The 12,626-nt window shown below is 38.3% G+C and overlaps 1 protein-coding gene across 1 annotated transcript; it reads left to right on the forward strand.

Moving 5' to 3' along the window:
* The first annotated feature begins 3,239 nt into the window (after positions 1-3,239).
* syf2 (SYF2 pre-mRNA-splicing factor) lies at positions 3,240-10,829 on the forward strand. The gene is made up of 7 exons (XM_059354087.1): positions 3,240-3,337; positions 3,661-3,759; positions 5,443-5,568; positions 6,170-6,287; positions 8,018-8,108; positions 8,807-8,905; positions 10,391-10,829. Exons 1-7 carry the CDS (start codon positions 3,320-3,322, stop codon positions 10,554-10,556), a joined length of 717 nt encoding a protein of 238 aa, XP_059210070.1. The 5' UTR covers positions 3,240-3,319; the 3' UTR covers positions 10,557-10,829.
* Positions 10,830-12,626: the final 1,797 nt, after the last annotated feature.

Consider the following 12,626-nt stretch of genomic DNA (forward strand, 5'->3'; position numbering starts at 1 on the left):
ATGGAGGAATTAGCAAAATAGCTATCTTACCAGCAGGGGGTTAAGATTAAGATTAATTACTTTATTAATCACACAATAGGAACATTCAACCTCTGCATTTAACCCATTCTCTTTTTACACAAAAGTGAACACACCATGCAAGGAGCAGTGGGCAGCACATTACTGTGCCCGGGGAGCTGTGCAGGGGGGTTAGTAGCTTTGCTCAAGGGCACTTCGGTCCTTGATCTATCTGTCTTGGGATTCGAATCGGTAACTCTCCAGTTAGAAGCCCGATTCCTGACACGGACTGGTTGGCTAGTGATTAACAAATACAGTTATCAATCACCTTGCAATAACAATGCAACAATAGTGTGTGGATAAATCAAAGATTACCTCATTTAGTGGCTGACTCTTTATGCTGTATACTATTGAACAGCTCGTTTGGTCTTTATTGTAAATCAGCCTGTGACTTGCCACAGGTCAGCTTATTAAACAGAAATATATATGAAAGTTAGCCCCCTTTGATTTGAATGGGACTATCCATTTTATTCTATTGTATTTCTATGCCTTACATGTACTGTAAATACTAATCTTTCTGTAATGTGCAAATATTTCATCTTCTCTGAACTGATTTATGTTCAACTATAATGTATTCTCTATGAAGCAGGTCCCCAACAGTTTCACTATTTGAATCCCCATAAACGGTTCAAATGGAAGCTACCACACTGTAACTTGGTTTTATACATGGCATGAACATTAAACATAAAGTTACTGTAAGTTCTTGCAGCCAGCTTTCTTTCCAAGCAAAACATGTTGCAGCTTCCAGGGCAGTGAGTGAATACACCCTGAGGGGAGCTTAGTGAACATATGAGAATACTTGGGAACTGTAGGAAGTGTGGACAACATAAACAAAGAGATCAACAGCTATTGAAGACAAAGAGCACACCCGTGAGACACACTGCAAAAGCTCACATTCATTTTGTACTGATGTCTGGAAATTTCAAGTCATATACACAACTTTATTAGGAAAACTTTAGGGGAAATGCTAATTAGCTTCATCTCCTTTTTCCTCTTACTTACTCTCTTCATTTGCTAGTCATTTATTATGAACATGTTTTCTCTTTTGCATGGCAATAGTAGAGCCCAGCCCATTACTGTAGCCAATGATGTTTTGTTCTGTTGTGATGTGTTCCCATCTGGTTTGCAGTGAAAATGCATCACTCCATTAACATTGCCTCTGATCTAGAGGATGCTTTAATCTAAGACTATAAACTCCACTTAATTACATCCTCCAAAAGAGCTCTATTAGTATAATGCAATCAAACAGTGAGCACATCCATTTTGGCAAGTCAAACACGCTCAAATGGCTCTTGAAAGGGTTTACTTTTGTCTTCTGATCTGATCATAGTTTCATATTTGGTGGTCCCAGGTTATGTTCGAACGACCTGACTGATGCTTGTGTTGTTGTTTTTTAAAATAAAAAATAACATGCATTGCTAATGCATATGAGATTATATTTGACTGCGGCAAAAACAACAATAACAATTGAGTTTAGAGGAGTCTGAACGGACTCTCTGTGTGTCACACTGATGACTTTATGCTTGACCTTTCATGCCTCTCACTGTATAACCTCCAGTCATATTCATAATTGCTTTCTGCGTGCGTCATGCCAGTTTCCATTAGTCTAGCAGTATTTTGCTATGAATTTAAACTTCAAAAGGAGGCAAGATGGCCTGTTTTAAAATTGTACACAAAGAGATTACTGTAAAACTCAAGATGCCTGACAACTACTTTTGCCATGGTGCCATGATAAGAAGTTCATTACAATTAAAGGAAGTAATTAAAGTCAGAGTTTCTTGTGGTGATGTAACGGGTTTGATATTGATTTTACGTCCAATAACTGTAATCTGATGACACTAAACTGCTTGAGGAGTTGCCAGTTTTTAGACAAATCTGCTTCTGTCCTCTTTGATTCCTATGCCTCTGTAATGGAAACAGCTGTGTTGTTATGTTTTTGAGTTGTCCATCCATCCGTACGTTCTTCCACCCATATGTACATATGTCTGTTTGTTTGTCCATCTCGTGTACACAATATTGGAGGATTTCCTGGGAAAAACTTCTTCAGATTTGGTGTAAACGTCAAACGTCAGGATGAACTGATTAGAATTAGACTTCAAAGGTCACTGTGACTTGCAGACAAGGTGAGAAGAGTTTAAAAATAAATAAATAAATAAATAAATAATAATAACAATACTACTACTACTACTACTACTACTACTAATAACAATAATAATAATAATAATAATAATAATAATAAACCATCTGGTTATCCAAGATGACTTTGATTTTGTCCCTCACCCTCCTCTCTGCCGCATTTTCTAATTCCTGCCTGCTCACCAAGCTAAAAAAAAAAAAAGCTGGCACATATAATAATAATAATTGTAGTCATTGTCATATAATTTGCATTATGTAGCTTTCTTTTTAAGTCTTCCTTCCTTGTTGTAATTTAGTGTTATTTCAACTTCATCCACTAGATCTGTCTGCTCCTGAATTTTCTTACTTACAGTAAAAATAATAAATATCAGCCTTTAATTATGCACCACTCCATACAAAAGAGAAAATAATGGTCAAAAGCTCAACATTTCCTATATTATTTTGGCAGCCATATTTCTATGTTTGCATATACTGTATAGAGTGACATGAGCGTGTCATAAACATGACATGGGAGGTGTCATGAACATTAATGACACTTTGAAGTAACATTAATGCTCATGATACTTGTCATGTCATGTTTCTGACAGGCTTGTGTGACTCTTATGTAGACACCTTCAAAATAAAGTGTTACCATATCTTGCTTAAGTCACAAAGGCATATTCAAAAAATTGCCTGAGTCATTTATTTATCTTAAGTTACATAATTTACACATAGTGTTATTACTATGCCAATAGCCATCCTTTGTTACATCCTTTTTGAGTGAAATGATCAATAAATGTCACATGTTACACTTTTGGTGATGTTTTTTTGTTTCCTGCAAAACTTGAAAAAATGAGTTAGGTTAGGTTATAACAGGGTGACGATATCTGAAATATAATAAAAGAAAAATAATATTAGATTTAAAAAAGACTAAAGGTAAAAAAAAAAAAAAAAACACGATACAAAACATAAACGTTGTTGCGAAGATGTTTTGTTATTTTTACTGATTTTATCTATTCGGTCATCTTAAGAGGAAGAAATTGAGCCTCAACATATTTTGGAAAATAAAATAAATGTAAAAAGTTTATTTTTCGTAATATCCGGCGTGAACATCACACTTCCTGTCTTCTTCCTCCGTGTAACAACAATGGCGTCCTGTAGTGAGGTTAGTACTTTCTTCATTTTAATACGAATATACCCGATTTATTTGATGGTTAAGACTATTATCGTCGATTTATATATTATCGTTTGAGAGTGGTGTTTCATTTAGCCGGAGACTGTGGTTTTGTTACACATTAGTTGTTCACAATCCCTTGTTGTTGTGCTAACTAAGCTAACAGATGCTAGTTACAGTTAGCTCGTCACAGACCATTTCTGCCAGATGTTTTACGTTATCTTCTCTGTAAAGGACTATATTCGGTAATTAAAGAGTCTCGTTTCATACAGTATTATTCATAAACAGTGGAGACATTAACCGTGTTTTTCCAGGTGTCTACTACAGCAACTGAAGAGGAACAGACTGAATCTCTTGCATCCCAGAAGAGAGAAGCGAGATTACGTAAATTTCGAGAGTTACATTTCAAACGGGTGAGTTGTTCACCTTTACCTGATTAAAGCACATTTACATTATAGAGCTTAAAACCTATTTTCGATTGTTTCTATGAGCTTTCTGTCTATGCGGTGTTGGCAAGCTAAGCTGACTCACAGCTCGTCACACTGTTAAAATAAAAGCCTAAGTCATTTTTTGTCAAAATTGTTTTTGTTTTTTTTGCCTAAATCATCTCCTCATGACGCCTATGGTAAAATCGCCTACATCCTTAGTTGACCAGATCATGTGATTTTACCCCTTTAAGATAATGGCCTATGTCAAGTGTGTGACTTAAGCGGATTTATTACACTAAGTCAAAATAAAATGTGAAAATGTGTGAATTTTTTGAACATGCCTTTGTGACTTCAGCAGGATATGGTAACACTTTATTTTGAAGGTGTCTGCATAAAAGTGACATGAGCGTGTCATAAACATGACATGGGATGTGTCATGAACATTAATGACACTTTGAAGTAACATTAATGCTCATGATACTTGTCATGTTTCTGACAGGCTTGTGTGACTCTTATGTAGACACCTTAAAAATAAAGTGTTACCATGTCTTGCTTAAGTCACAAAGGCATGTTCAAAAAAATGCCTAAGTCATTTATTTCTCTTAAGTTACATCATTTACACACAGTGTTATTACTATGCCAATAGCCATCCTTTGCTACATCCCTTTTGAGTGAAATGATCACTAAATGTCATATGTCAGAGTTTTTTGTGTTTCCTGCAAAACTTGAAAAAATGAGTTAGGCGATTATTTTAACAGGGTGACGAGCTGTTACTAAGACAAGATATAATCATGTTTAGGCACACACTCTGCCCCAAGTCATTTAGATGCTTGGCAAGACGAGAGGAATTTATTTGTATAGCACCGTCTATACACAAGGTCATTCAAAGTGCTTTACAGAGGCATAAAAATTAATTTAAAGAAAAGTACAGGCATTGAAATGGACATTAAAATCACGAGTAGCTGCATTGAAAGAAGAATTAAAGTATATTAAGACGGTAAAAATGATTTAGAATTGAATAAAAACAATCGAAACAAGCAATTAAAAGGATTAAAAAACATGTATATCTTGTACTTGTGAGAAAGCTAAAGTAAACTGTAATGTCTTCAGCCCTGCTTTAAAGGGACTGACAGGTTCAGCAGACCTTGGGTTTTCAGGGAGCTTGTTCTACAGACGAGGAGCACATAAACAAAATGCCGCTTCACCTTGCTTGGTTTTGATTCTGGGAATACTGAGTAAACCTGTTCCAGATGACCGTATGGGTTTGGATGCTTCATAACGAACAAGTAACTCTGAGATAAATCTAGTCTTAAAATATCTATAGTCTTAAAATATATTCTTTGACACAGGGATGTAAGGACAGGTGTGATGTGGTTTCATTTCCTAATGTAAGTGAGGACTCAGCAGCATTCTGGAAGAGCTGCAGCTGCCTGATTGATTTGCTCAGACCTGTGACGATACCATTACAATAATCTAACCTACTAAAAATGAATGCATGAACAAGAACAAGAAATCCCTTGATTCTTGCTATGTTTTTGAGGTTCCAAAAGGCTGGTATGGTAATTATTTTCTCTCTTGTATGAGTAATAGGCTGGTTATTTCTGATATATCCTACTTCCATACAGGTGCTTGTACAACATGTCAGCATGTGTTATTTTTCCCCTGCAGAATGAAGCACGTAAGCTCAATCACCAGGAGGTTGTGGAGGAGGACAAGAGACTGAAACTCCCCAGTAACTGGGAGGCTAAGAAAGCCAGACTGGAGTGGGAGCTTGCTGAAGGCGAAAAGAAAAAGGTATTTAAGTCTCTAAGCATTCAAGTACAGTATTCATAAACTCTATAGGACTGTGCATAGTCAGCATGATGACTGTTGTCACTGACTTGGCCTACAAACATGTAATCATATATGTGTTAGATGTCATTTCTCTCCCAATATTACTCGTGTTGAACTGAAGTAGCATTGAATTATTTTCTAAGCACAGGTGTAGTTTAGTCAAGTGGAAGGCTGCTTGTGGATAAAAAATGTTTTCATTTAGTAAACTGTGTTGAACTTAGGCAAAGACACAGTGGTAGCACATCAATCACCATGCAAACTATTGAGTTGGCATTTTTTCTTTAATACACGGCTTGCAGACTACTTGTTTGCTATAAGCGTGATTTCCTTATACGTTGCTCTCTGCTGCCTGCATCGCTATTCATACATTCAGAGCCCATATTGTATGTTACTGCTTCCTCTAAGAGCATACTAACAATATAGTGGGTGCCCTCTGGTGAACCAATAAAACCTCCATCAGTAAATTTTACATATCCACAAATTCAGCCTAGGGGCACTTTACTCATGAAATACCAAAACAGAGAATCATATATCATATATAACATAACTGTTTGGCTTTCAGGACTGTGCTGCCCGAGGGGAGGACTATGACAGGGTGAAACTGCTTGAAATCACTGCTGATGATGCAGAGCGTTGGGAGAGGAAGAAAAAGAAGAAGAACCCAGACACCGGATTTGCAGGTTAGTTAAGGGGACAAGACACGTCATGAAGTGTGAGTGGTTGTCTGTCTTGATGTGTCACCACCTGTTCAGGGTGTACCCTGCCTCTCGCCCAACCCAACGTCATCCAGCAAGGTGCTGCATTGGCCAATGAAATATAAGCACACGTTCATGCTGGATTACTTTGTCAAATGAACACTACAGAGTATGTTATTGTTTACCTGATAATCGTCATAATGAAAGAAAAAATAGTTGGCCCTTTGTTTTGCTGTGTTTTTGATGTCTAATATGCCTTGGGACATAACAATACAGGCTCTTGCACTTAAATGATCTTTTGCCTCTTCAACACATGCTGGCACCAACTCCATATTCACTTAAAAAGACTAGAAGGGCACTCAGAGATCGCAGATTTTTGGCGAGACCATGCCCTATTTTGCATTTTTAACAAAAGTTTTAAAAAATGTGTTTCTAACCCATGATTCAGATCCTTGTTTACTGAATATGAGGCACTAGTTTTCCTGTAATGCAGCTGACAAACAAACTACTGAACCAAAAAAATCCCCTCCTTGGTCGTGACAATAACTAGTTGTGTGAATTATTATGCCCAAAGTACACACCAAAGACTGCAGTCTTAATTTCATTTATTTTTGAAAAGAAACATCTTTCCTCATCAATCTAAAGGACATTTCTGTCCCTTTCACACCTAATATGATCAGCATTGGCAGTCATTGTTTAGCATACCGAAGTGGTTGTCACTCACTGATGGTATTAACTCTGGAATTTTATAGACACGTCAGGAAGTACATGCCTGATTGGATCAAACTGTTTTAATTTTGGCATGACACCACATAACCTCAGTCTACTCATTAAGTAAATTCTAATTTAATACAGTTGGCTCTTGAGGAAACAAGTGGTACACCGTGATTCTGGTCTGCTATTCTGTTCTGCTGTGCCATGGCATGTGACCTTTGAAAAGTTTTCCACTTCTTTACCACAGTGAAATGTTGCTGCCTCAGGCTACATTCACACCAAATTGGGCGTTCCAGAGATTAGCAAGGGTTATGCAGCTGTCTGTCGCCCCTCTGTGTCTCCATCTTCTTCCCCATGGTGCTACCATTTAGCCATGCTGCTAGTTAGTCAGGTCCTACACTTACCAGGATGCTAGGTCCATTAAAACGGTGTTTTAAACTGGTGTAGTTAGTGACTACGTGTAGAACATAATGTTATGTCTATTGTCCACTCTGATCACCAGTTACATGATTGGCCACGGCAGTGTGATGTCAGGTTGTTTCTACAAAAGTTGATTCTGTTGGGGTTTTTTTTGTATCACCTGTGATCCCCACCATTGCAGTCTAAATGCACTCCCCACATTCAGATAAATGGGACAGAATTTGCTGCTTTAATATTACATAGCAGCTGTGTCTAGAGTAATACTGGTTGCATGTAAGGACCCCTTGGGATGTTAATCATCTCAAACTGCTACCAATTTAATCTCCTAAAAAAAGACATGCTATGTCTCCCAAATATGGCTGCCATCTGTTGCATCAAAACCTCTGAATTAAAACCTCTGGGGAGAAAATTATCACCAGAGGGGCTTCAAGAGAGGAAGGGAGGAGGAGAGATGCCTCTTCATCTCTCCCTAACCAGCCGCAGGTTGTGTTCTTAGCCTCGTGCCTGCTTGCTGTTTGTTCCGGTAATTATAACTCTGTCAATTTTTTTTATTTCTCTCCGTCTCACACAATGGACTCCAGGTTATGCAGAGGCCCAATTCCGACAGTACCAGAGGCTCACCAAGCAAATCAGACCAGACATGGAAGGCTATGAGAAGCAGAGAGAAGAATGGTGAGTTAAGCCTTTGTCCTGTCTTCTATTGCTGTAACAATACTGTATTTGTGTCTTTCAAGACTTTAACCCAATAGACAGATGGGTAACCAAAATAAGGCTGTCTTATTTGATAAACTTGTTTTTATGAAGGTTAATGCGTTTCACTTTAAACTGTGAAAACATTTCTTCTGGGGGAGCATGTCCCTGGAACCCCCCTAGAAATTCCTGTAATTCATATTGCAAAATATACAGCATAAGAAAAATAATGTCAGTATATTTTAATATCCTCTGGCCCTAGTTCCCACTAACAGGGCAGTGAAAATGATGCTATTAAGACCGTAACTGTGAAATTTCTAGTCAAGTAAAATGAATTGTCCCATCACATGTGCACAAAGCATTTTCTATATGATAAGTAATGTACCCCCTCATTTGCCCTGGGGTTATTGTAGACACACTACAGACGTAATATTTAGGATTTTAGAATACAGTGCACACAGAATATAAGATCTAAGAAGAGTGCCTGCAGGTTTTTTCACCATTAGAGACTGACGTTCATGAAGGACACACATACGCGCTTTCCCATGAAGGCCACATGATCTTCTTCCATCGGGATGGCCATAATCACAATTATGACATACAAAAGTCAGTTTTAAGCATGTAAAAATTGTGATTATCTCTGGTTATGCATCTCTAATTTATATGCTGGTGCTCCACAGTGGTGAGGACTTCCACCCCACGACCAACAGCCTGATCCATGGCACCCATGTGCCCTCAAAGGAGGGCATTGACCGCATGGTAGAAGATGTTGAGAAACAGTAAGTCGAACTCAAAAACGGTTAAGTAGACAGGCCATATCCTCTCCTGACCAGCTGTGAATTTCATCTCGGTCTCAGCCAGCCCATTAAGTATCAGTTTGTCTCACTGGGCAGACCACTAAGATAAACTTTCATACCTACTGACTGCTCTTTGATTTCTGCTCTCTGAGGCTGTTGCCACAATAAACAAATACCAAGAAGCTCCTGACCGGGGGGAACAAGCTGAATAATGGAAAACTTCAGCAAAATAATTAACCGGTTCCTTGCTAATTATGATTAAGCAATTCTAACCGTTTTTGTCATGTAACTCAGAAATACAAAAAGACGCATTCAAATCTTTTTCCGGTCCTGGTACACCACAAAAAGAGTGTGGAGGCTGGAAATATAAGACATCTCAGTCAGAATAAATTATGCGTGGCAGGAGTGAGTTCATGACCTTTTTTCCCATTTGGAAGAGGGTGCTGTTCCGTGTGAACCAGGGTCTATCAGATCTGAAGAAATGCTTCAGAGTGAAAATCCTGGTTCAAGCAGCTGATGAGAGACAGTTCATTATTAACTGCATGGTGAAATGCTTAGGTGGGACAGTGTCAGAGTCAGACTAATTATGTCAAACAAATGGTCCCAGGCTGTTCTCATTCACTGTTTGTAGTTATATCTACAAATGTAATTACCTCTCAAACTGCTGTTTGTTGTGAGGCCTCTAGCACCTTTTGTAATTATGAGGAGCGCCAAGGAAGATGTTAGGGGATGTAACAAAAATACAGGGAAAGAAAAAGTTTGCGCAATGATGACGTTGCGGTAATTGAACAAACACAAGACTTTCAACCAGGAGTCTACTGTGTCCACTGTGAAACCATTAGTCAACAACGTTTTTGTTTTTTTAAGTTAATCAAATCGCACTAGGGTTCGTTTGGAAATGGACTGAGACCTCCTTTCGCAAGTGGTCTCGGCCCGGTTGTTTTGGCGTTCGCAAGCGACCAAATGACCTGTAACAAGGATTTAACCGCACCAGAGTTTGATTAAAACAGACTAAACTTTGGGTTGTGAAAGCGCCCTAACTGCCAGCTGCTCCAAAGTGTTCAGCTCCTCCACTGGTCCAGTAAAGGCTTTGCCAAAGAAGTCCTTTCACCTTTAAGTACCCTGGTCTTTCCCTGAGCTGTTCTACATTGGAGACAGTCTTAGGCCTGTGTTTGAGATGCGACTGTTGGGCATTAGACAAGGATTCAGTTGCCAGGGTATGACGCACAACAATGCTTTGAAGACACAGTGAATCAGGACTGCGAGCTCACAAATTGACAGTATTTTCCTCTTGACTGTGTATGTATGTGTGTGTGAGGTTTTCCATTGCCACTCTTCCTTGCCAAATTTAAATGCACACCCTCAAATTATTGCCTGTAGCCAATTATTGTTATTGGATATGCCATGGATAGTGGCCATGCTGGTTTATGAAATCCTCCTTAAGCTGCTTTTATTTGCGATTGTCAGGATAGAGAAGAGGGCCAAGTACAGCCGACGCAGGGCCTACAACGACGACGCAGACATCGACTACATTAACGAGAGGAACGCCAAGTTCAACAAGAAGGCGGAGCGTTTCTACGGCAAATACACAGCGGAGATCAAGCAGAACTTGGAGAGAGGCACAGCTGTGTAGAGGGTCCAGGTCACTGCGTCAGCTTTGTCTTCATTTAGTAGTCTTAGACGCATCCTTTTCTTCTCCATGCTTGCTAAATGATACCAGTAATACATGTATTAAAATGCTGAAATAGACTCTTGAACAGTTTTATATCTTGGTGAGTTATTTTGAGTTGAAAGACGATTCAGTTATTTATGCGATGTGAGGTTTTCCTCTGTACAATATTAGAAGTTAATACAACTGTTGTGATTATTCTTATCCTTCATTTTTAAATAAACCACTTATCTTGCACACTTGTTTGTTTTTTTGTGGGTTTGCTGCGTGTGGTCTCATGATGGAGAGTTTTTATAGCGTGAGAATGAACCATCAAACCTCGGGGCAAATTTAGCCGAAGATGCCAGCCAAAAGAATGTTTTAGTGTAGGTGCACAAAGAGATAAGGACCAACAATTGAGCAATTCAATTTATTCATTATCATCTGCATCTCAGTCTCACTAACTTGCCCCAAGCTGCGACATGAGCAGGAAAGCCTTGTGACTGGAGAAGAAATAAAAGACAACAGGTTCCCATGCAAGTTCCTCAACTCCTGCCTGTGTGAATGTACGGGGCAGTGAGCCCTCTACAGGGCAGACAAGCATCCGTTTGTGCACTTATTATAGTCTGTTATGTCTAATCTGGATGAATCAATCCCTGTGAACCTCCCAGAATAAATTTATGGGATGCCCTCAAAGGATAGTGTGCAAAGACGCCATGACACAAGTTGTTTATGTTTAACTGATGAAGGATAAGGGAGGGCTTCAAATTATGTCTTTGATATCTGACTCTGCTGGAGCTATTAGGGAGTGGATTAAATGTTCACGTTTATGATTGTGATATTTTTGTAGTTTTATCTGATTAGCCTGAAGACATTGGCTGGGAATCGTATAATAAAATAAATTCACTGTTGTGTCTCACAGATGGTCTGACACCTCTGATTCTTTCCAGGCCAACTGCCAGTTAAAAGTGTTCCCTGGAAACCAAAATGGGTACAATTTAACTCTCGAATATATGGACAGTGTAAGCAAAAACATGGGTTACTAACGTATGAGTTTTTCCATTGACAAAAAAGCCTATGATACCATTCAATGGTGGAAAAAGTATTGAGATCCTTTACTTAAGTAAAAGTACTAATATCATACTGAGAAATTACTCCACTACAAGTAAAAGTCCTGCAATGAAAACAATACAATAGTATCAGCATCAAAATGTACTTGACATCAAAAGTAAAAGTACTTATTATGCAGAATGGACCCACTTAGAATGTTCTATGTATTCTAAAAATACACAAAAAATATTATTTTATTATTTATTGATGCATTTATGTAACCTTGTGAAGATAGGGCTTGTTTTAAGTACTTTTTTTTTATTTTTTTTTTTTAAAGTGTCTAATCACTTTAAACTGATCATGTTTTTCATAGAAAAACTTGACCTGAAAAGTAACTAATTGTAGTGGCAGCTAAATGTAGTGCAGTAAAAAGTACAATATTTGCCTCAAAATGTAGTGGATTAGAAGTAGCAGTAGATGGTCACATTAAATGGAAATACTCAAGTAAATTACATGCACCTCAAAACTATGCTTAAGAACAGTACTCGAGTAAATGTACTTAGTTACATTCCTCCACTGTATATACAGTAGTGTTCAAAATAATAGCAGTCCAATGTGAATAACTAGATTAATCCAGGTTTTTAGTATATTTTTTTATTGCTACATGGCAAACAAGGTACCAGTAGGTGCAGTAGATTCTCAGAAAACCAACAAGACCCAGCATTTGTGATATGCACGCTCTTAAGGCTGTGCAATTGGGCAATTAGTTGAAAAAAAAAAAAAAAAAATAGCAGTGTGGCATTCAATCAGTGAGGTCATCAATTTTGTGAAAAAACAGGTGTGAATCAGATGGCCTCTATTTAAGGGTGAAGCCAGCACTTGTTGAACATGCATTTCTCTTTGAAAGCCTGAGGAAAATGGGTCTTTGAAGACATTGTTCAGAAGAACAGCGTACTTTGATTAACAAGTTGATTGGAGAGGGGAAAACTTACAAAGAGGTGCAAA

The sequence above is a fragment of the Centropristis striata genome, chromosome 16, assembly GCF_030273125.1.
Source record: "Centropristis striata isolate RG_2023a ecotype Rhode Island chromosome 16, C.striata_1.0, whole genome shotgun sequence".
Taxonomy (NCBI): domain Eukaryota; kingdom Metazoa; phylum Chordata; class Actinopteri; order Perciformes; family Serranidae; genus Centropristis; species Centropristis striata.